This window comes from Artibeus jamaicensis, unplaced genomic scaffold (genome assembly GCF_021234435.1).
Source record: "Artibeus jamaicensis isolate MK-2021 breed Jamaican fruit bat unplaced genomic scaffold, CSHL_Jam_final contig_793, whole genome shotgun sequence".
Classification (NCBI taxonomy): Eukaryota; Metazoa; Chordata; class Mammalia; order Chiroptera; family Phyllostomidae; genus Artibeus; species Artibeus jamaicensis.
Window position 1 is genome coordinate 12225790 of NW_026521975.1, and position 25295 is coordinate 12251084.

At 44.3% G+C, this 25295-nt stretch overlaps 1 protein-coding gene and 1 pseudogene across 4 annotated transcripts in view; both read left to right on the forward strand.

The window, feature by feature from the left end:
• The window catches only part of HEG1 (heart development protein with EGF like domains 1), a 90702-nt gene extending 76573 nt beyond the window's left edge, over nt 1-14129 (forward strand). For 3 of the 4 annotated variants that reach the window (XM_037132113.2, XM_037132094.2, XM_037132104.2), the window contains 3 exons: nt 318-405; nt 4240-4414; nt 8916-14129. In XM_037132113.2, the coding sequence (XP_036988008.2) occupies nt 318-405; nt 4240-4414; nt 8916-9065 (413 nt within the window). In that variant the 3' untranslated portion in view covers nt 9066-14129. Of the gene's footprint in view, nt 1-317; nt 406-4239; nt 4415-7606; nt 8550-8915 lie in introns of those variants that run through there. The other variant, XM_053672842.1, reaches the window with a different exon arrangement.
• LOC119039665 (rho-related GTP-binding protein RhoN-like) lies at nt 12779-24694 on the forward strand (annotated as a pseudogene).
• The last annotated feature ends 601 nt before the right edge of the window (nt 24695-25295 follow it).

Sequence of the window (25295 nt, forward strand, 5' to 3'; positions counted from 1 at the left end):
AGCCCTACTCCTGGTGCAGGCCACCTTGCTGATGCAAATCTCCCTTCCAAGAGGGTAATGCTCAGGAATCAGAGCTTCTCCAAAGTCTGCCGTTTCTCAAAAATAATAAATATGCCAAAGAGGCATTTTCAGGCTGGCAAATTCTGCTGCCCGCTGACCTAGAAAATGCAGAGCTAAGACTGAGGAGCCCTGCAAGGGCAGTGAGAGGGGCGGTCACCAGCTGAGGCACCCAGCTGTGGGGTGGAGGGGAACCATTGTTTTGTATTCATGTATTCTGTCGTCACCTCATACTAATCTACTTTTTTAACACTGTTTAGCCTATCAGCTTATCACCGTGGTGATTGCGGCAGCAGGAGGTGGGCTGCTGCTCATTCTAGGCGTGGCGCTGATTGTCACCTGCTGCCGGTGAGTGCTGGAGTTCGCACCGTAATTCTGTTTCTTTGGGTGTGCTGTGCAAGGGCCAGTTTTTACTCTTAAGGTATATTTGGGGTGGTGTACTACCCAAATCGAAAGTACGTGACTGAACCATTAAAAATGGTGAAAAGGAAGTTCATGATAGGTAGTGCCATTGGAGGAAGAAAAAGACAGCAAATAGGACTTCATTTTCTTTACTGAAAAGAAATAGCCAAAAGCACAACAAGCAACCAAAAAGATAGGTTGGACTGCATCAAAATTAAAAACATCTCTGCTATGTTGGAAGAAGAAATTCTTCCTCTGCCCTTCTAGGTTCTTTGGCTGGTCTAATAATCACATCAACATAGGACAGGTGAATGGGGTTAATTATGTGTGTAGGGGGTGGGCGGCGGCATGTGAGAATATGGAACACACAGGCAGTAGGGCGGTTGAGGCTTGTGTGCCGTCCTGAGCCAAGAGAAAGGGGTGAGGGCCTGGGACTCCAAAGGGGAGGAAGGCAGTTTACAGGGAGATGGAAGAGCAAATGTTTTATAAACCAGCATTGGCCGTGCCACGCCAAGACAATGGGACACAGAGAGGACTTTGCACAAACAGGCCCCGCTGAGCGCCCTCACAGTTTTCCACACTTAGCCCATACTCCTTGTAGTTATTTCTGGAGACAGCTCTCTTTCTGGACCAAGCCCTCTACCTAAATTCTTTTCGGCGTTTAAAGGGAGGTATAAAAGCTCTTCCTGAGTCTTTTGGGCCTTGACGGTCTTTAGCTCAGAATGGTCTGCGTGCCAAAGTGGCACATTCTGGTGAGACCGAACCTGAGCCCTTCAGCTTCAAAAGTCGCTATCAAGAAAGTGAAAAGACCTGGCTGGTGTGCTCAGTGGACTGAGCGCGGGCCTGGGAACCAAGCAACCACGGTTCGGTTCCCAGCAGGGGACACACAAGAAGCAACCATACATTGATATTTCTCTTCCTCTCTCCTTCCTTTCCCCTCTAAAGATAAATAAAGAAAAAAAAAGAGAGTGAAAAGACAGTCTACAAAATGGGAGGAAGTCTTTGCAAATAAATAAATCATATGTCTAATAAGGGACCTGTATCTAGAATACGTAAAGAATTCTTACAACTCAATAATAAAAAGACAACTCAAATTAAAAATGGGCCAAGAACTTGATTAGATATTTCTCCAAAGGTGGCATACAGAGGTCTGGCAGACACATGAAAGGATGCTCCCCATCAGTAGGCACCGGGAGAGGCGGTCAAAACCACCATGAGACACTGCCTCCCACCTCCTAGGGTGGCTGTTTTAAAAACAATTTAAAAGCCAGGAAACTACAAGTGTTGGTGTGAGGATGTGGATAGAACACTAACACACTGCTGTGGAGACAGAAGACGATGCAACCGCTTTGAAAATGTCGGGCAGCTGCTCAGAAAGCCAGACAGAGTTGCCCCTTGACCCAGTACTTTCTCTCTTACGTATATACGAAAAGAAATGAAAACTGTCCACACAGAATCACGTCCATGAATGTGCTAGTAGCATCATTCATAATAGCCAGAGGTGAAAACAACCCCACTACCCATCAGCTGATGACTAGATAAGCAAAATGTGACATAGCCACACAATGGAATATGTATATATTTTTTCCCATCCCCGTCATACTGCATTTCCAGATGAAACCTCAAGTTCTATCACACAGACACTCTCTATGTGACCCTGAGTTTTGCACGAGGGAATTTAGTTATTCTTTTTTTTTTAATTTTTATTTAGTTATTTTTCAAGTACATTTTTGTCTATTTTTCCCATCCCAGCCCCCCCACCCTGTCTCCCCCCCTCTCCCATTCCCCTCCCAGTCCTCATCCCTGTGTCTTTCATACTTGTTCCTCAAAATCCCTCCCCATTTTTCCCTTAAATTTCCTTCTCTCTCACAATGGAATATATTATTCAACCATAAATAGGAATGAAATACTGATACATGCTGTAATGTGCATGAGTCGTGAAAATATGCTAAATGAAACAAGCTGGTCACAAAAGACCACTTTTGCATGATTCAGTTTACATGAAATATTCCAAATCAGTGAATCCAGTAGAGACAGAAAGCAGAAGCGCGGCTGCCTGGGGTTGGCTGGGCAGGGGCGAGGTGAGAAGTGATGGCTGAGGAGTATGGTTTCTCTCTGGGGTGATGAAACGGCTCTCAAATTGATCGTGATGGTTGTTGCACAACTCTGAAGGCACTAAAAACCACTGATTATATAACAAAACTTTAAATGGACAAATTAACAACCAAAACAACAAAAATGAGAGGGGTTGCCTGAAATATTTATTTGAGCGTATAGTGAAGTTGTAGCCGGCACGTGGGATGAACAGAGACTCAGCAGTGCGCTTGGCTCCGGGCATCCTAGGTGCCCAGGGGGATTGGGTTTCTCCTGGGAGAGGAGAAAAGGCAGAGTGGTTCCCCTTCTCTGTGAGTGTTTATTCAGATAAGGAAACATTATGACCTGTGATTTTGATGATAATAAATGGCAGGAATTATCCTGGTATAACAGATGAAGGAAACCTACCAAAATAGCAGGTTCTTTCTTCCACTGCTCACGTGAAGGACATTTGAAGATCTCCCCTACCCCAGTAAGGCTGCCGAGAGAACTGCCCGTTCGGGAATGCAAGCCTCGTGGTATAGCCTTTGCCCGTCATGTATGGAGTTGCTACCAAGCAACCAAAGATAAAGAGTGTGAGTGAAAATAAAAGTCTGGTGCCAAGACTATGAACTAGAAAGATAAAACCTGAGTGTTCAACAGGACATAAGCCTCCTGTTCGCTAGGTACCCTGTACCAGGTAGTGTAGCCACGTGGGGAAGGAGCCTGTGACTTTTCGTCACTGGAAAGACAGGCTAGTTGTGAATAAGGTGAGTGCTTGTTAGAGACCAGATGCCCCCTTCCCAGGGGCAACACAATGGCAGGCCTGTTCTGAACTTGCAGGAGGGACAACGCCTAAGTCACGTGCTGGACATTTGGTTTTATGACCTTGAGTTATTTCGGGTTTTCCCCAGAAAATTTTCTTATAGGCAAATGAGCTAGAAGGAAGGAACTTCGGGTTATCTTACCCAGGACAAACAGGAGTACAAGTGCCTGTTAGAGTAGATGAGTCACATGTGCCCACAGGTTCCAGTGAGCTGTCACAAGCAGGGAACTTGTCCCTGGCCCAGTGGCCTGAGAATACGTGTAGGTGTAGAAATAGGCAGGCTTTCGTGCAAACAAAACATTCTGTTTTTATGGTTTGTGAAGTCGCTTCTGTGATAAAAGAGCACTAGCCTGGGGGAGCTGGAAGGCCTGGTTCTAGTCCTAAGCTTTGCTAAAAGCCAAAGGCGGTTGGGGAACAAGTTGCATCTCTTCTCCAGGCCAGAGCTCCTGTCTCAGTCGATCTGTGTGGGGTCTAGAAGCCCCCGTGTAAATTCTGATGCTCAGGCAGGCCGGGAACCAGGGGACTAAAGGCCTAACAGCCCCAGTGGCCTTTCACCTTTGGCTCCGGGATCCCCGGCTGCCCCCAAGATGCTCTTGTCTCTGTTCCTGGGAGATTCTGAGTTTGCTCATGGTAGCTGGCCCTCAGGGTGGAAGACTTTTTTGCATCTTTTCTTGCACCTAAATGCCATTTTTACTTGTTTGGGGCAAATACTAAAAAAGAATAACAACAATAATAACCTTCCTCAGTGGGCAGCTACAAAGAGATACAGTGGCAGCTTTAGGTCGGAATTTACCTTGTAAATTACTAGCTGGTGCTTTCACAAATATCATTTCTTTACAAAACTCATTCATTCATATCTTTAAATATTTTTCACCCCACAGAAAGAATAAAAACGATATAAGCAAACTCATCTTCAAAAGTGGAGATTTCCAAATGTCCCCATATGCTGAGTACCCCAAGAACCCTCGCTCACAGGAATGGGGCAGAGAAGCTATTGAAATGCATGAGAACGGAAGTACCAAAAACCTCCTCCAGATGACGGATGTGTATTACTCGGTGTGTATTGCTGTGTCTAGGGTCACCTCGGGCTCAAGCTTCCACTGAGCATTAAAGGGATTCTGCTTCGCTGTAGGGAAATCACTACAGCTGGTTAAGAGTTAAAGAGAATGATGGCCTAAGCCTCTTATTCACATAGTTTAATATTCAATTCACTTATGATCTGTTTGCATGGAATTTATTAATTTCGACATTGAGATACAAAGGCCTTTTCCATAGAGCACGTTACTTTTACAGGGTTGCAGCAGTAACTCTCTGGTTACTGACCTTGCTTTTAAGTTATAGGATTGGATACTAAAAACAGAGAAAGAATTTGGTGATACGTAGCCTTTGGCCCTTTCCTTTTTTATCTCTTGTCTGCCTCACTTTACCTCCTGTGGTTGCATAGTTGAAACTGAGGGGTTGGAGAAAGGTACAGAGAGAACAACTCAGTGTCCCCCTCAACACTTCTCGGAGGTTTAGATTAGATAATCAGTAGGTGTTTAATAATTTACTACCACCAGTCCTGCACTCCGTTACTTGGAGAGACAGGAGACCTCCTTGAGCCTTTGCTTCTTCTGTCCCACGCTGAATAATCCATGTCCTAGTCCCATGCACTGCTCAGTTCGCTTCACGTTGCACTGCGTCAGCCATAGAGCAGACACATACGGAAATACCTGAGCTGAAAAATAGATGTCAGATGACTTCTCGTGCCACATGGAGCTGTTTGTGCTATAGCAATAAACGTGAAACCTTGCCCTGTAGGGACTTAATAGCAATAGGCAATGCTGTTACAGAAACTGCAACCCCTCTGGTTGCTATGGGGATTAACCGTGATGGTTCAGACTTTGGATGGGAATGGCAAATGGAAGGGCAAATGGCTTCGTGGTAAGAAAGCCATTGTTTCTATGGACTCTGAAAAGTTTAAACCGGGAGGAAGAACAAGAAGTTCTAGGGAAAAGATAAACAGACAGAAACTTAGCTCTAGTTCACATGGGTCTGTTGATATTTCTGCACAAGGGGTTTGTTTTATTCTCTGCCAGGAAAGTCTTTTTGCTCTAATAACTGCAGCCATAACGAAGCAGGTGTGTTACCCAGGAGTGACCGCACACTCACGGCCTTTGTGGGGTGTCCTCAACCCCAGCATGGTTTCACAACGCAGCAACAAACAGGCCTGCAGTTTGGCAGGACCCGACTGTGTATTTCCGTGGAATTAGCTAAAGAGTTGCCATAAATAGATACAGATAAGAACTGAAATGAACCTTGACTTCATTTCAAAAATAGGCTGAGTACGCTGTGGAAGTGGAGACTAAGCTATGGCATGAAGCTGTCACCTGGGTGGGAGCACTGCCACTCACGGTGGTCTCAGGTGTACGTTGTGTTTTCCTAGAATTCGCATTTGTTACACACAATATCTAGTGTTTTATTTCTGCCAGGCAGGCATTATCCCCTGGTGGCTACAAATGAGGGCCTCCTTGAAGTAGCCCTGTCATTCCCTGGGGGCTTCTTTGGCACATCAGATAGGTAGGCAAGACCCACAAAGCTGGGACATGGTTAGAGGCACCGAGAATTGCTGTGGGCCTCCTGCTGGGGAGTCATGTGACCTTCCACACAGCTGAGTTCAGCTAATGCCAGAGAGGATTTAAAGCTCTTGTGCTCCATAGTGAAGACACTTTTTTAAAAGGTCAAGCTAAAAATCCAGTCAAGATGGAGGTGTAGGTAAACACAGCTCACCTCCTCCCACAACCACATCAAAATTACAATCAAACTATACAACCACCACCACTCAGAACTGTTGTTAAATGGAAGTCTGACAACTATGGAATTAAAGAAACCACATCCATCCAGGCTGGTAGGAGGGACAAAGATTCAGAACACATTGGTTCCACACCCACATGTGGTGGATAAAAATTCAGGAGGAATATCTTGGGAGCATGGAGTCCCAGCCTCCCACCAGGGTTCCAGCGACAGGAAGATAACTCCCCATAACTTTTGTTACAAAAACCAGCAGGGATCGAGTGAATGGAAGAAACTTCTGGAGTCCCAAGCAGTTCCTCTGAAAGAACTTGCACAGGGACTACTCAGACTCACTTCCTCTGAGCTCCAGCACCAGGGTAGCAGCTTGAAAGGCACCAGTGGCAGACAGGGAGGAACTGAGGTGTCTGAGATCAGGCGAGAGCTGGCGGACAGCTTTCTCCCAGACAGACAGGTGGGCACAAGCCATTGTCCCTTTTCTGAACCTTCTCTCACAGACCACAGACCAGGCAGGTGGGTACCATATCTGAGATTCCATCAACCTGGATAATACTGTTTGCCCTGCCCTAGAGATTCCCTGAGACTCCATCTCACCCAACTGACAGGCTCACCGAAGCTGTTAACAGTGACTTTTCCATATGAATGGCTGGTCTAGGCTCATATGTTACAAATTCCTAAATCCTCTCAAGCAAGCAACAGCCAGCCTCAGTGAGCTCCCAGCTCTCATACCTCTTGCTAAGTGGCCCCAGGCCTGGCACTAGCAATTGCCAGCCTAGACTCACAGGTTGTCTTTGCCTTGGAATCTTCAAGCCCAGCACAAGTAGCAGCCATCTCAGATTGCTTTATAGTTCATACAAGTGGGTGCTTTGAAAAGAACACAGGTGGGGGCTGCCTTTGTCTGCACTATGTGGGAAGCCATGCTGGAGCACCAGTACCTACCCCTGCACAGCTGATCCCCCAGGGAGGGCGGATGTTGGTGATAAGTGATCACAGCCAGTACTTGCAGCTGACTGGCCTGGATAAATCCCTTCCATTGAGTTGCCAACAGTCATCAAGGCTCAATTACAAGAGGAGGGTATATACTCAGTCCACAGGAAGGGTGCACCTTGGTACCCAGCTTGGGTGATAGGGGAGGCTATGCCACTGGACCTTACAGGACACCTATTATATTAGGCCACACTACCAAGACACAGAGTCAAAGCAGCTCTACCTAATACATAGAAACAAACTTGGGAAGGCTGCCAAAATGAGGCAACAAAGAAACATGGCCCAAATGAAAGAACAGATCAAAACTCCAGAAAAAGAACTAAACAAAATGGAGACAAGCAATTGGTCAGAGGCCGAGTTCAAAACACTAATTATAAGGATGCTCATGAACTTAGTGAGGACCTCAACAGCATAAAAAAGATGCAGTCAGAAATGAAAGATACACCAATTGTAATAATGAATAATTTACAGGGAACAACAGTACAGTGGATGAAGCCAAGATCACATCAATGACTTGGAACATAAGGAAGCAAAGAACAGCCACGCAGAACAAGAAGAAAAAAGAATACAGAAAAATGAGGATAGTGCAAGCAGCCTGTCAGACAACTTCAAGCTTTCCAATGTTTGCATCATAGGAGTACCAGAAGAAGAAGAAAAAGAGCGAGTAATTGGAAATCTATCTGGAAAAAAAAAATGAAAAAAACTTCCCTAATTTGGTGAAGAAAGTAGACATGCAAGTCAGGAGGCACAGAGAGTCCCAAACAAGTTGGACCCAGAGAGGCCCGCATCAAGACACATCATAATTAAAATGCCAAAGGATAAAGATAAAGAGAGAAATTTAAAAGCAGGAAGAGAAAAGCAGTTAGTTACCCACAAAGGAGTTCCCATAAGACTCTCAGCTGATTTCTCAAAAGAAACCGCAGGCAAGAAGGGACTGGCAAGAAGTATTCAAAGTGATGGAAAGCAAGGACCTGCAACCTATATTACTCTATCCAGCAAAGCTATCATTTAGGATGGAAGGGCAGATAAAATACTCCCCAGACACGGTAAAGCTAAAGGAGTTCATCATCACCAAGCCATTATTATATGAAATATTAAAGGGACTTATCTAAGAAAAAGAAGAAAAAAACTACAAACATTGCAATGACAACAGACTCACAAATATCAACAATTGAATCTTAAAAACAAAAACAAACTAAGGAAACAACTAGAATAGGAACAGGATCCCAGAAATGGAGATCACATGGAGGGTTATCAGCTGGGAGGGGAAGGTAGACAATGGGGGAAAAGGTACTGGGAGTAAGAAGTATAACTGGTAGGAACAAATAGGCAGAGGGAAGTTAAGAACAGTATAGGAAATGGAGAAGCCAAAGAATTTATATGCACGACCCATGGACATGAACTAAGGGGAGCATTGCTGGGTGGATGGGGGGTGCAGGGCAGAGGGGGGTGAAGGGGGAAAAATCAGGACAACTGTAATAGCATAATCAATAAAATATAATTCAAAATGTAAGAAGGTCAAGCTAATAATCAGATAATAATAAATCTTGATAATAATAATTAACACAGAGTTTTTTCCTATGTTGGTCTAAGATCGCTCGAAGTTTTTCCCATAAAGAGACAGCTGGGGGAAGGTACTGACTTCTGCATCAGACCTCACTCTACTATGTATTAGCTGCCTCCATCTGAGGTTTATTAAAGTGCAACATTTTTTTTAAAACTATAAATATAAACCATTAATAATAAATTGAATTTATTTTCTTTTCTCTTTGGCCACCAGCCCACAAGTGTAAGGAATCCTGAACTTGAACGAAACGGACTCTACCCGGCCTACACTGGATTGCCGGGATCGCGGCATTCTTGCATTTTCCCAGGACAATATAACCCGTCTTTCATCAGTGATGAGAGCAGGAGAAGAGACTACTTTTAAGTGAGAAGAGAAAGGAGCCCGTCACACTGAGCAAGTGGCCCGAGACCAGCCGTTGCTGCTCCGAGGACTGCCCCAGGGGGAGCCCTGCCTGCTGGCTGCTCCCCTAACTTGTGCAGCCACACTGGAGTGGCAGGCAGAGACTGGGACAGGTGTGGGGGTCTGGCCACAGCAGAAGGTGACAGATGGAACCTGTGGACATGACACTGCAGGCCGTTCATTTGTTGTTACTGTGAATGTGAACGCGGGCCAGTAGCGGGAGCGTCTCTCTGAGCGACTGCAGCTCGGCTGCCGGCTCCAGGGGTGATGTCGGCTAGAGCAGACAGACCATCAGGCACCACTGTAAGGACCCGGTTTGCCTTAGTTTGCACTTTAGTAAATTGGGTAGAGAGGCCTCCTTTTGGATTTTTTTCAAGACTGTTCCAGAAAGAAGGCCTCTTTTCCCTGGACACTTCCATGGGCCTCAATTTGGTGATTAATTTATAGCAAAATACCAGCTCTTTAGTTGTTTTTCTGCCCACTACCTGTGTGCTAAAGAACCAATGGTGGTGATGAGCACAGCACTGTGGTTTGGTGATGCTGTAAGTTACCGCGCAGCAGTTTAACACGTTGTGCGGCCTGCTCGTCTTGTTTCCAAGCTGAGCCCTAGAAGGAGGAATTGAAACCTGTGAGACACAGTGCACAAATCCAGTTCGTTTTTCAGTCAAGGTGACCCTTGATTTAAGATTATTTTTCCCTTTGCAGTTAAATCTCATTTTTTTCAAATAAGTCTGGGTCAGAGCAAAATAACTTGCATTTGGTTTTAGTTCAAGGCATCCAGCTGCCCCGCAGTGAGACCCAGTGAGCAGCATCGGGAGGGCAATGGGGCTGAGCGAAGGCCCTGGTGGGGGAAGAGTTTGAGGTGCAGGCAGGGGGCGATTCTCATCCCTGCGGGTGTGGCGTGGTGCCTGGGGCTCCACCTTCATGTCTGAGGCTGAGACTGGTACATGAGGAGGAGTGGAAATGGAAAGCTGAGTGCAGGCTGGGCCTGAGCTGGTATTCCACCAGTGCGGGAAAGCAGCTTACGTCAGCCCTACAGCTGAGTGTGGTTAGAGGAATGAGCTGAATAGGCAAGTTCCATTTTCTGAAACACCAGTGCTTCGGGAAGCCGCGCAGACTCCTGGGGAAGAACAGGGAGCTGGGAGGGAGCCGTAGGTAAGTCTGCTCACCTCTGAGGGCCGCCTCTTTGATCTCGTTCACAAACTCAGTATAAACTCTCCACCAACTGCTCAAAGCTATTTATTCACTGAAGAAGTAATTTATTTTCATTCATCCAGTAATTTGTACCTCTGTATACTACTATATATTTTTCTTCAGAAACATGGTTCTAATTCAGGTCAGCGTTGTAGACTAAAGACTGCTGGACAGGCAGGGAGTGAGAGTTTGCCTTCAGGAAGGGAATTTCACGCTTCTTGTGCCTGTGCCATGGGTCCTGCGAGGGGCCATATCCAGTGTGCGGTGTCTTTAACTGCTCCTGTGGAACTCACCGTCTGCCTTTGAAATACCCTGGTTTTGAGTGCAGCGAAGAGAACACAGGTGAAGGAACTGTTCCCACCCTGAAGCTTGGAGCTCAGTAGAACCCATATCCTGGGAAATGGGGTGGAGTTTGGGCATAACTTTGTCCTGGGCATGGCTGTTTCTTCAAGGTTCTCTAACCTCTCCAGAATGTATGTAATCCTTATCCTAACAGTTTTAAGTGCAAACTCCTGTGTCCTGTGGGCTCCACAAGTCATCCCCCTGCTGCAGCAGGAACGAGTCAGGTGTGAGGCCTGTTAGAAGTTCATTTGTGCTCACCTTGGGAGATAGATACAAAGAGAATTCTGTTTTTGTCAGTGGATGCCAACTTTAAATTTCAGAGCGTCACCTTTATGAAATCTTGGGCCTTGCATCTCTGTGGAACCAACCAGCCCATGGTGCCTCATGGCCTCACATCGAACTGGAGAGCTCTAAGCTCCTGCACTCAGCTCACCTGAGCCAGTGGACTTGAGGTTGCCCAGCGTCCTGGCTCTTGATCAGATCCTTGCTCATTTCCAGGACCCAGAGCCCCGGTGGGGGGCTATTCTCAGGCTTACGTGTATCTGCCACCTTTAGCTCATATCGCAGCTGACAGAGCATCTCCTCTCTGGGCCAGAAGCTATAACCTCCCCAAAATGAAGTGTTCTGTCCCAAAGGCATTCTTGAGAAGAATCCCGAAGTCTAGAGAATTCCCTGTGTGCTCCAAGCAAGCATACTGTCCTGTGAATGGGTTTGTGCATATGAAGTGGTTTAAGAATGTTGTTTTACTTTTACTGTGAAAAAAGCAAGCACCCTGCAAGGTTGGGTTCACACACAATCTGCAATTTCTAAGAGGCATCTAGGGGACGGGGAAGTGCATCTCCAGAGAATGAGGGTTCAAGAAGACATGGAATTAGCTTGACTGTCATACAGTGCCAGCTGCCCACCCACCCTGAGTGAGGAAGGGAGAGCCTGCCTTCACTCCCGTTTGGGGTTAGTCCCTCCAGAAGGGTCCTGTCTGCGAAGGGGAAACCCCTGATAGGACAGTTCCCTCTGGACCAAAGGGACAGGACTGGGTGCAACCCTGGCGAACAGAAGCCCTGAGCTTCGGCACATGTGCTCAGTGTCAGCCTCTGCACCTGGAATGCACGCAGAAATGCCACAGTCCTGTGACCTGGGGTGGGGTGGGGCGCAGCTGGGGAAAGGTGGGAAGAAGGGAAAAGTGACAGTTAACTGCCCACAAGACCCTTAAACTTCTGTAGGGAAGAGAGGGGCTGGACAGAAACATCTTTGACCTCGTTGTAAGACCACCTGTCCTGTAGCTTCCCTGAGCAAGGTGACACCTCAGAGCAGGGTAGTGCTCACCCTTTGGCCTTCTAGCATCTGTGGGCTTCCTTAAGCTCTTAAACAAACGTCTTATTTCTTGTGTCTTTGTTGCCCCATGAGCCCCCCAGGGCTCTAGTGACAAAATAGGAAATCTGAATAATGACGCAGCATCTCTGGTGTTCCCACCGTGGCCATGCTCTGTGCCAGGTCCTTGGCCCCTGTGAGGTGGGCATGAGACTGTCCATTTCTTGGACACGGGGAACTGCAGAGAGTACGATTGCCTTGGAGAGCCAGGATTTGAACTCTTGCCTGGGTAGCTCTCCTCACTGCACCCTCCTGCATCACCATCCTTGTACTTCAAATGTCAAAGGTCACCAGAGAGTGGGTTTTAAGTATTTTTTTTTAAAGAGCCATAATGTCATTAAGCAATAACTAAACTAAGGATACGAAGTCCAAAAAAAAGTTGAATCCCCTTTTGAAAAAGCTTTTTCAGGTTTATTATTACACCTGTGTCTTGTGGTCATCATCAGGAAAATAGCAGCTGGCTCATGCTTAGCAAGAAGCACGTTGGTAGGTGGCGTTGGGTGCAGGAGTGTGAGGTGATGAGCTGGGTTTGGCAGGCACAGCCAGACTTGGATATCCGTTCGATTTGCCTTGTTCCCGTGGTAAGGCCATGGCATGACTCCCACATATTGGAAGCATATTTTTGTGAATATTATCAGAGTTGGGAACATATTCATTGGAATGTCTTAAATGCTGACAAATCTTCCTCCTCTGACAAAAGTTTGTTTTCAGAAGTAGCTGTCATTTTGGACATCATTTAGAGCCCAGATTGCTGAGTGGATAGTGTAACCAAGATGGCTGATAGGATTGTGGTCAAAAATGAAGATGTGATTATTAAATTCCTGAAGAGGTAACTGGTAAAGTTGGCCCAAAAGGGAAGGCAGCATCTTTTCAATACAAGGCTAGATGGCTGCCCAAGAAAATGTCTTGGAAGGACGTCACTTATTCTTACGTGAAAGCTCCTGGAGCAGACACAGTTGGGTCCTGCGTGTGGCTTTTTGGGGGCCCTCCATTAAGCCATCTGACCCACTGGTGAAGGGCCCGGGTGCCCTGGAGCTCTATGAACCTGGGCTGGAGAAGCTAGAGTTGTACAGTCCCGTTGCTCCTGGCTTCGTTTAGCCAAACATGCCCAAAGCCTGGTTTGACCCATCGTTCAAGATACACTGATTTCAAAACTAAAGCAAGTCTTTGGAGAGAGGAAGAATTTCAATATTTTGCATCTTATTTAAAAGTACCCTTAATATCAGGGATATTTTTCTATGTAAAAACTTGTGGGGATTAGAAGGGATATTTTATTGCATTCTGAGGTTCTTATGTATGTTTTTGAAAAAAGGTGTGTGGTTTTGTAGAGTTGGCTTTTGATTACGATGTGTGTTGTTCTACTTGTTCTTTTCTCCAATCCCCCGAGAAGGAAACTGGTTAAAATACTAGGAACATTAAAGTATTAAAAACATCAGTTAATTTGTTGTACTAAAACATCTTTTCGATAGTGTTATAATCTACTCTGGTTGGTGTCAGCTGCTCACAGAAAAGCCTGTGAAGACAAAGGCGACAGTTTAGGTCTGAAAAGAGATAGAGCTTAGACTGGCTCTGTCTCCTTGGCATTAGATTCTGGTTTTTGAAGAGGACACTTTAGCTTCTGGTTTTATTTTTTATTTTTCTGGACACATCTAAGGCATTTCAGTTACAGAATTATTGGGTAGGAAGGATGGGACCACACGGGGATGGGACGGAACCAGCCGACCTGGGAAACTAACCTGACCCACTGACCTTCCTGTATTACCTTTTGGTCTGTTTCTTTAAAAAAAGAGGAGGATTGTCTTTCAACATGGGTTGTTGTATGTTCTCTTAATGTTTGTGTTGTTGGATTTACAGTTAAATGAAACATGTGGTTGGAATATGAATTTTTTGAGTTTCCACATCCTAGATGTCTCTTTGCAAACCTTTATACCTTAGCCCCTGGTTGATTGCGTTAAATCCACTATGAGAATGTTATTTAAAGTTGTATTATAATTGCAACCTCCACTAAATATTCAGTACTGTAGCAGCAAAGTATTATTTGTAAGAATATGGTTATTTTTATACCCACTATAAGTCTGGCGTTCTAGTCAGTAAAATGATGCAATAAAATAAATATCATTTTCATTGTGTGTTTTTCTTGTGAAAATAAGCAAACGAGACAGTGCAGCAACTTGCATTTCGTGAGGGAAGCACATGCACCCACCGCACTGTTCACCGTGAGCCCTTCCCGGTCAGCTCGGACCTGGCAATGTCGGACCGAGGGCTTCTGTATCATCACTGCCCAGCACAGTGAGGAGATATACTTTTTGATGAGGGAGAGGTGGACAGACAGATTGACCTGAGTGATAAAAAGCCTAATTCAGGTGTAACAACTGCTTTTGTTCACTTTTCTTTCTGTGGATTGAGAGAATAAGGAACCATTTCAGACACTGAGAATTTCCACCCGAACACCTCCCACTCCCAGCCAATTCTTTGAGTGAGTATACCTGTGCTCTGCAATGAAGAGAATCTGTGGACTTTGAAGGTGGCAGGTTGTGGGCCTTATATTCACGGTGGCCCTCGAAGGTGTCTGCCTGGCTAGATGCATGTTAATCAGTTGCTTCCCCAGGGTCCTCTTGGGGCAGGGATGGATGAACTCTGCAGCTCTGTAACAAACCTTGGCCACCGAGGCCAGTGGTGGCAGCCTCGGGCACAAAGGTGACCTTTGGGCAGATGAGGTCAGGACTGCAGCCCGTGAGACATCTCTGAGTGGAGAGGACGGGCAGCTCTCCTCTACGAACCCAGCCCTCCCACCCAGCTTTCCAGGTAATCTCACCTGAGTTCTTAACAGAAGCCTAGTACTTATGCCTTCACTGTCCTGTCCAGCTCAGCCAGACATTATAAACATCACAGATGCCAGGAGATAAAGGTATTTGTGGTGCCTGTTATTGGCCTCATACAAACACGCAGTCGGGAGGCCTGGCCTTTGGCAGCTGGTACAAGACACTTTTCTAACAACGTCACAGTTTTCTGACATTGTGATGTCAGGCCTTAGGGTCTGTCTGCTCAGCTCTCTGAGCCTCAGCATCCTGGCCAGTGAAGTGGGGATAATAATTACTGCCCCCCAAAGTTGTGAGGATTAAAGGGGAGAATTCACATGAAAACATTCCATAAAATACAAAGAAACATAACACATACTGATCCTCTCCAATAGGGCCCTCCTGTCACCAAAGACAATTGTAGGGTTAATATGGCATTTCAATGCTGATTCACTAGTAACCGGTCCTGAAGACCTTGGTCTTGATTTAACTTCTTGGAAATCAGTGCTCATGTTACTGAATGGGGACTGGACTCGGAGCAAGTCTGCCTTGGGCTGGCCTGCAGTGTGTGGGTTCTTGACTTCATGCAGGAAAGAGCTCACAAGTCCAGTTGATTTTGAAAGTATGTTTATTAAAGCTGGGGACGGTGAAAGGAAGGAAGGGCTTAGGAGAAAGGCAAACTGGAGAGAGCCTAGGCTGCTTTGGCTCTCTAGGAATGTTATGGGAAAGAAATGAGGCTGGGCAGCTGCTTTGGCTCAGTAGAAATAAAAGTCACAGTGACAGAAGTGAGCCAAGGCAGGGCTGCTATTAAACACTGACTGGAAAGTCAAAGAAAAAGGGAGCTTTGGAGACTGGATCGGGGAGGTGAACCCAGACAGGCTGCCACTGCCTGCTGCTCCCCTGGCTGCAAGTCTCATGGGGACCCTTGGTGTTTACGAGAACGAAAGCAGAGGCACACGCCTAAGGGAGAAAGACATGGGTGTGCTCTCAAAAGAGCACATGCCGTCTAGGCTTTTTATCTTGCTTTAGTAGATGAGAGTCTTGGGGGAGGTCTCAGGGGAGGATCTTAACAGAATAATTCATTTGCTTTCCAGGTGTGTCCTTCAATATGTTGATTCATTAAATATACATATAGAGGGTCAGGGTTATTGTCTGGTTAGTTTCGTTTTCAAGGAATATCATCTGGTTAGTTTCGTTTTCAAGGAATATCATCTGGTTAGTTTCGTTTTCAAGGAGCTCATGGGGCAGGAGATTCATTACCTGGCTGTAAATTGCTCAAATTGTTTGGGCTTCTTTAATCATTTTGTCTCAGTTTCCCCTACTCCACTGGCCAAGCAATTCCTTAGCTTCTTATCTTGCCTCAGTGATAGAAGGCAGGATTATCAACCGTAGGTATGGACCTGGGCACAATAAGAAATAGCCTGAACAGAAGCAGTGTACCCGGGGTTTTCCAGGAGGATGGCTCCAGGAGAAGGAAGGTGTAGGGGAACCTGTCCAGTTGCAGCGTACGTGTGCCAGCATCATCCTTGTGGGAAGCAGCAGTACTAAAGTTAAAACTAATTCCAGTGGAGAAGAGCTATGCTTCAGGACATTAGAGAGGAGAATTTTTCCTTTAAAAAAATACTAAATACAGCTCTAACCGGCATGGCTTCATTGGTTGAATGTCCTCCTGCAAAGCAAAAGATCATCATTTCGATTCCTTGTCCAGGCATGTGCCTGGGTTTGGCCCAGTCCTGATCAATGTTTCTCTCCCTCCCTTCCTTTCTCCCTTTCCACTCTCTAAAAATAAATAAGTGAAATCTTTTTTAAGAGTTTTTTTTTTTAATATTAAGTACAAATTCAAATAACACTAGGAAACACAAAATACAGAATCCCAGAATCTCAGGTTTAGAAGAGATCTCAGCCATTGTTTATTCCAACCATCCTTAATAAGTACTTCAATTCCCCCTCAGCTGAGTAGTCCCAGGAACAGGGGGCTCATCTGCTTTGAGGAAGTCCCTTGCTTATCTCAATAATTCCAAGTACTAGAAAGTTCTTTCCTACTTTCAACCCAGTTATTTCCTCCTTGTACGAGAGTCCTCTTAGAAGAGGTAAGCAGCTTGAAGGGAGTAGAAGTACTGGATTTAGGTTAGGGCTCTATAGGGACAGATTTGAGCAGAGCTAAACAGGAGAGAGGAGAGGTAAAGCTGGGACAGAGAGTCTGTGTGAAGGCAGCAGGTTCCAGGTGCAGACAGATGCCAGTGACAGGGGACACAGCTTCTTATGCTCTGGATGAGCCACAAGCAGCTTCCCAGGGACACTAAAAAAATCTGGGAGGAGAAAGAGGTTTTTCCCACCTCTGCCACCTTCTCCCCAGCCATCCCTGTGAGCATGGTTGGGAGAATGGCAGAGGCCGACAAGGTAGTGGGACAGGACAGATGGACAGATGGCCCTGGCCACTCATGTAGATTTCCTGCATTCACATCCCACATCCTAGCTCTGTGACCCTGAGCAAGTCCTTTTTACTCTCTCTTTTTAATTCCTCAGATGTAATAATGTAAAATGTACCTCTTAGAGTTGTCATGCAAGTTATATAAGTCAATATGTTTAAAACACTCACACCAGTGCTTTACATATAGTAAGTGCTGTGTATTCGTTAAACATAAAACATTTTGAAGTTCATACTAAATGAATTATTGACCCACAACTTGGGTTTCATGGTTTATACAGCCAGTTTCACATGCTCTCATGTTTTTTTTTTAAATTATATTCCTAACAACCTCCTAAACTCTGAAACAACTTGCAGATCACATTATGGAATTGGCATTATAACGAAAATTGCTAAAAGAGTAAATTTTAAAAGTTCTCATCACCAGAAAAAAATGTTTTATAACTGTGAGGATATGGATATTAACTAAATTTATTTTGGCAATCATTTCACAATATAAACATCTATCATTTAGGTATATGTTGTATACCTAAAACTAATACAATGGTACATATCAAGTATATAACACTTGGGGGGAAAATAAAGACAAGGTCTTCTCCTGAAAGAGGAAGAAAACAGGTGACAAGGGTTGAAAGGAAGAGGGAACATCTGAAATGGCTGAGGAGCAACACGGGAGGAAGCTGATTCAGAACACGAAGTAGCCTTGAACACAGGTGGAGAACAGCAGGCTTTGTGGTAGAAGCAATCCCCACATAAAAGCATCTTACTCTGGTGCTGGCCGGTGTGGCTCAGCTGGTTGGAGCATCGTCCTATGCACCAGAAGTTCGCAGGTTCAATTCCCAGTCAGGGTACATACCCACATTATGAGTTGGTCCCCAATTGGGGTGTGTGTGGGAGGCAACCAATTCATGTTTCTCTCTCTTTCTCATCAACAGATGTATTCTTAGGAGAGGATTTAAAAATAATAATAATAATATATTTTTAAAAATTCATTTTACTCTAGCAGAGCTCAGCAGTGGGCAGTAGAGTAGAGAAAGAGCCAACAGGTTGACCCAGGATTGAGGTCTGTTTGGTTGGTGGCACCAGAATGGGAGGGCACTGGCTGGAGACTTCACCTTGAGCCTGTGCGTCTGCACTTAGAAGAGGGCTAGGTGAAAATGAAGGGCCAACAAAGATTACTGTCTTCAATCTATCAAATACCTAAACATCTCATCTACTTCAACTAGAATATTATGAATAATGTTCTTCCCTTAAAACAAAAGACAAAAATCAGGAAGAGGAAATACAAATAATCTAACAAATATATGGAGAAGGGTCAGTCTCACTAGTGGTCAACTAAATGAGAATTTAAACACTGAGGTATCCTTTTTTACCTATCATGGAAGAAAAAAAATGCCTACTTTTTAAAAATGAAAATACTTCATGCTGATGGAGGAGAGAACAACTATAGGGGAGTAAATTGATATAAATCTTTAAGAAGATAATTAGGCAATGATTTCTACAAGGCTTAAAAAATTCTCAACACTTTAATTAGTACTTTCAATCCATGGAATTTATACTAAGGAAACAATGCACACAAAAACAAAAAATGAGAGAGGCACACCGTTCTCACTCCATTGACCCCCAGCAAGCACTATGCTTGTATTCAAAGAACTAAGTCAGGTTAACCTTAAGGAATAAGAGCACTTTGAGACCCGAGGCTCTCTGTCACCTACCTGATAGCATCCCAATAAAGCAAACTTTCTCAGTTTACTTCTCTACAGAGGCAGGTAAGCCAAAAGATGCCCCCAACCCTAACTAACTTCATTGCTGTTGATTCCTACTTTTCTATAATTCTTAAGTTTCTATTAGCCCCCTGGTTATTATCACTCACTAGATGGAACTCCTCAAGAACAGGAGTCTCAGTTTTACAGTATTTATCTATTTGTTTCATAGTCACCTCTACTCTCTTTTGCTAATACTCACATGGTAGATGCCTAATAAACATTTGTGGAATTGGAGGTCATTCCAGCTGTTCCCCACTCCATAATGCCTCATTTTCTACTCTCTTTAGTTTGTGCATTGGCTGAAGGTCAAGTTGGTCTCTTCAGTTAATTATTCTTAAATGTCCTTGTGTACATGCCAACCAGTTAGCATTTGAGGGGGGAGAAGTTTATTAATAGACTCATCATCATATACCTTGAAGCAAGGTTCAGGGTCCATGCCTCTATGAACCTATCAGCAGCTCTAACTTCTCATAACCCTTACTAATAAAGAGATGTGGCAATATGTGTGTAATAGAACATGTTGAGGTATCAGTTGACTCACAGGAAGTTAAAACTAGGAAGAAGCTCAGCTAATGATAGGATCACTCAACCCCAACTCTGAATCTACAGGTACAGAAACTGAACATCAAAGAATGTAACAAAGTTTACATTCTGGTTCATGGAGGGTTAGGATAAGAGTCCAGGGTCTAGGCATCCAGTTTTTATGATTTCCAAGACACATGTTATCATCAAAAGTGTGCGTCATAAGAACTCATGAGCTGCAGTCATGTATGAGGGGGCAATGCCAGCACACCAAACTGTGTTGACTGACAAGGCAGAGCTGCATAATGGAGACAGAAGTCACCACGGTGCTGGAAGAGGGCTTGGTTGGAGAACAAGGGCAGGGATGTGGGGTAGGCATAAACAAGTACCTGGATGAAGTAGTAACTGTGTGGTATGCTTAGTAGAACATGGCCTTTGGAAATGGGAGTTCAATCCCAGGGATGCCACATAACCCCTTGTTACTTGACGTCTTTAGGACCAAGTTTTTAGTCTGTAAAAATTTGCTCAAGGAACTGACTTCTCACAATAAAATTAAAGGAAACAAATAAATGCGTTGTAATATTCAACTCAGCACTGGGAAAGAGCTCTGGATTTGGTGGTTTGTGATTTCTTCATGGAGGTCAAGTCTTGTGGTCCTTCTAGCACAGCAATTTTCAATCTTTGACACCTCATGGCACACATAAACTAATCATTAAAATTCTGTGGCACACCAGAAATATTTAATATTTTTTGCCAACCTGACAAAATAAATAGGTATAATTTTAATTTATTCACACTGGATGACTATTGTTGTTTTTGTTTTGTTTTGTTTTGTTTTGTTTTGTTTTAAATATATTTTATTGATTATGCTATTACAGTCATCCCATTTCCCCCCTTTATTCCCCTCCACCTTGCACACTACCCCCTGCAACCTACACCCCCCCCCTTTAGTTCATGTCCATGGGTCATATATATAAGTTCTTTGGCTTCTACATTTCCTGTACTATTCTTGACCTCCCCCTGTCTATTTTCTACCTACCATTTATGCTACTTATTCTCTGTACCTCTTCCCCCTCTCTTCCCCTTTCCACTTCCCCACTGATAACCCTCCATGTGATCTCCCTTTCTGTGATTCTGTTCCTGTCTAGTTGTTTGCTTAGTTGTTTTTTTTTGAGGGGGGCTTTGGTTGTTAATAGTTGTGATTTGTTGTCATTTTAGTGTTCATATTTTTTATCTTCTTTTTCTTAAATAAGTCCCCTTAACATTTCATATAATAAGGGCTTGGTGATGATGAACTCCTTTAACTTGACCTTATTTGGGAAGCACTTTATCTGCCCATCCATTCTAACTGATAGCTTTGCTGGATAGAGTAATCTTGGATGTAGGCCCTTGCCTTTCATGACTAAGCCTCTCCTCATTTTTTTGAATTCTTGTTTCTTCATTCTTCCCTGGTTGAATGTTTTTTTCTTCCTTCTGATCCACACCATTGATTTGAGTCCTGTTTCCCTTCCCATCACTGTCAGTTCCATGTAGATTTTTCTTTAATTCATATAATGCAACCTTCATTGTTGCCTCAGTCTTTTTTATGTTGTTGAAGTACCCAATGAGTTCCTGGAGCATCCTGATAACCAGCGTTTTGAATTGTGCATCTGATAGGTTGGCTATGTCTTTGTCGCTTAGTCGTATTTCTTCTGGAGCTTTGGTCTGCTCTTTCATTTGGGCCTTTATTTTTTTCTCAGTGTGCCTGTTACATAGTAAAGGGTAGCACCTTACATGTTCACCAGGGCAGGGCAACCCAAGTGTCTGCATTGTGTTGCTGTGTGGTGGGGAGGGGTCTGAGAGGGAACAATGCCACTTGCTCTGCTTTCTGCTAGTTTTCAATCTCTTCCCCAGCTACCCACAAGCAAATTGGACCCTTTGGGTGCTGATTCTTGGGTGGGTGAGCTTGTGTATGTTCTAGGACCCTGTGGGACTCTCCAGTGAACTCTCCTATGAGGCTGGGAATTTCTCCCGCTGCCTCCTCAACCACCACAGGTATTTTCAATCAGAGGTTTGAGGCTTTATTTCCTTGTGCTGGAACCCTGGGTTGTGTGGTCTGTCCGACTCCCCAGCTGTTCCTCCCAGTTTATCTGCACAGGAATGTGGGGTCGCCCAGTCTGCAATCCACCACCTTGCTGGGTCTTCCAGCTGCAGCCTTGCCCACTCTGGTCCTCCAGCTGCCACCCTGCTGCAAGTCCTCTGCACCCAGCTCTTTGTCTCCACCCTTCCTACTGATCTGGATGAATGTTTCTTCTCTAACTCCTTGGTTGTCAGACTTCCATACAGTTCACTTTTCTGTCAGTTCTGGATGTTTTTTGTTTTTAAATTTGCTGTTATCCTTTTGGTTGTGCAAGGAGGCACAGTGCGGGTACCTATGCCTTCATCTTGGCCAGATGTTCCATGCTGATGTCTTTATGTAGGCTCACCACCTTCTGGTGCAACACCTTAGCATCAATTACTACATGATTTTTGTTCCTGTCTTCTACCCACAAAGGTAATGCTCTTTCCATCCTAATTAATCATTTATGATGCACTGTGGCCATAACTTTTGCAGTTTGATGTGTCAGCAAAACTAGCACATTTTATTTTTCTTCTCACAATTTTCTGCATAGAAGATTCTTTCTTACCATAGATCTTAGCTACCTTGGCTTACAGGGTTTTTTTCCTTATTAAGTTGAGAACTTTCACCTCTTTCCTTCAAGGAAGCACTTTATGACTGGTCTGTGGCATGTATAATTACCAGCATCACTACTCTTCCTCTTTGGTGCCATTAAATGAAATAAGGCTTACTTGAACACAACCACTGGGATACATTTGTAATCAATCTGATAACTTAGTCATCTACTAAGTGACTTATACAGTGTGGATAGAAATGGATGGGACAGAGCAGGACTTGTAAGATTTCATCACTACTCAGAACAGTACACAACGGACTTTGAAATACAAAACAAAAATTTAAAGATTTCATTTATTTATTTTTACAGAGAGGAAAGGGAGGGAGAAAGAGAGGGGAAAAAACATCAGCGTGTGAGAGGAACATTGATCGGTTGCCTGTCATGCACACCCAGCTGGGACTGGCCTGGCCCACAGCCCAGGCATGTGCCCAGAATCAATCCAGAGAACTTTTTGGTTTGCAGGACAATGCGCAACCAACTGAGCTACAGAAATTTTTTTGTAGTTTCATTAAAGCCTAAAACGTACTGCTGAAACTGTAGTTTAAGTTCAGAATATATGTCTGCTGCATATTTGTGTAGGAAAGATCTTGCATTCCAACTTTTGACCACATAGGAATTATAGAAGGCCACCTAACATTACTTGTGATTTACACATCAGCTGTTAAAATGACTTTACCATAGTATAAAATTCATATGTAAATGCTGTTTTGCCTTATAATTTAAGTTGAATTCATTAAGAATCATCATCAAGTTGTCAGCCCGAGATAACTTCGGAAACCATTTTTCTCTAAATAGAGTATTTCTTTCTATTCAGAAATATTTTAATCTCAGCCCTGTGTTAAAAAACTTGCAATAAAATTTTACTACTGCTAAGCTATCAAACTGCTTTATAGTAGGTAGGGTAAGTTAGGATATTAGCTTTGATACCTGACAAAAAAATTCACAAAACCAATGATGATTAGGTTCACTAGTTCACTGATAGCGAAAGAAGTTCACCATTTACACTACTGGTTCCATAACACATCATATATTCAAATATTTTCCACAAAATACTCATGAATAATACAATGATTAACCATAAGCTTTAAATGCCTAACATTTACACAAGCTTTGTAAATGAATCACAGAATAGTTTTTTCTGCTCTACCTCTAGTTCTAACATGTGTTAGCCGGTTCTTCTTCAGTTTATATTGAAATAACATTTTCTCAGCTTCTTTGAAAATTATTTTTTGAAAACTGCTTTATTGAGATTTAATTTACTTATTATGCAATACATCTATTTAAAGTACATGATTTCATTTAAAAAAATGTCCTTTCTTATAGTTGTTTCACAGAGGCTGTTTATTCATAGAAGCTAATTCTTCAGTCTTTTCAACCTGTCACCGACTCCTTGAATAAACAACAGTAGTATTGGTAACATCTGTCAGCTCATCAAGAACCAAGAAAAACCACTCAAAATTATTTGCCTTGTTTATTTATTAATTGACTATTGATACTGTTCCCAATGTTCCCAACTCTCTGAGAATTGAAAGCAACTCAACTGTTCTTGTTGAACCAGTCTTAACAAGTTTCCTTCCTCTGGACACATTGCTTGGGCTGCTTCAATCAAACACAATTTAATTAACTCATCCCTAAATGGCTTTCCTTGTTTGGCTAACAAATGAGCCACTTGGAAACTTGCTTTGATTGCAGCCTCATTATTGTTATTTAATTTTAGGTAGAAATTCTGTTGTGCGTATGTTCACTTTTAACTTCCTAGAAAAACGCTTTTCAGTTGGTGTGCCACAATAATTTTTAAGGGGCTGGGGGCAGGACAAAGGGGGCACCACGTGCCTGGGTGGGAGCTCCATGAGGCCCACAGCATAGCAGCAGGGGACAAGACAGCGCTGCTGCAGCTGTTTGCCAAGGATGCCTGTCCTGGAAGTTATACCCCCACGGTGTTTGAGGACTACACCACAAGCTTTTGGATACACAAACACTGTGTTGAACTCAACATATGGGACACTTCAGGTTCCTCTTAGTATAATAATGTCTGGCCCTTGGACTACCCAGATTCAGACGCTGTACTCATCTACTTCGACATTAACTAACCAGAAACTCTGGACAGTGTCCTCAAGAAGCGGCAAGCAGAGACTCAGGAGTTTTGCCCCAGTGCCAATGTTGGGCTGGTTGGCTGCAAACTGGACATGCGGACAGAACTGGCCCTGCTAAGTGAGCTGTCCAAGCAGTGGCTCATCCCTGCTACCCATGACCAGAGCACTGTGCTGGCCAAGCAGGTGGGGGCTGTGCTCTGGGTATAGCATCAGGGATGTCTTCCACTGACCAGTGGCCTCCCTTGGCTGTGGCTGTAGGTAGTTATGCTGTATTGACACTGGAGACTGCAGCAAGCTGCTCAGCTGGCAGGATGGGGGAGTGGGAATAAAGGCACAAGGATCAAGCCAAGAGTTGCAACCTCATGTGAAGAGATGGGGAAAGGCAGAGTGTCAGGAGGGGTGGTGAAGGGCACAATCATTCCTCTGCCTGCACCCCGGCTCCCTGACCTCCTGACTCTGGCTGGGGCTTCAGGGTAGGCTGAGTGATCAATTCTCCTGGGAAAGGGACCCAGAGGCAGAGGGTGCCACCATTGCCACATTTTTGTCCCCCTCCTCTCCACAGGAAGTTGAGGGAGCTGGCAGGGCAGGCATCTGGGCCAGGAGCTGGATAAGGCAGGGGTGCTGGGGAAGCTGACAACAAGCAGTGACCTTGGTTGAGTCTCACTGACCCAACCATATGAAGGATACCTTCTCTCTCCACCCCCAGGTCCATATCCTGGTCCTGGCTTCCTTCCCTGAAGAAAGTGTCCATTTCATGACCTTCTCTTTTCCTTTTCTCTCACTTCCACAGCCGTTCTCACTCATCCTAACCTCCAGGCAACATGCACTAAGTTAAAAAGCAGAGTAAGAAGCTCCCCATTTATTCACCAGTCTTAGATCCTCACTCTGTCCCCTCAACAGTCCCCAAATAAAGCCATGTCCATGGGGAGGGGAATTTTTTAAGTATATTTTATTGATTATACTAGTACA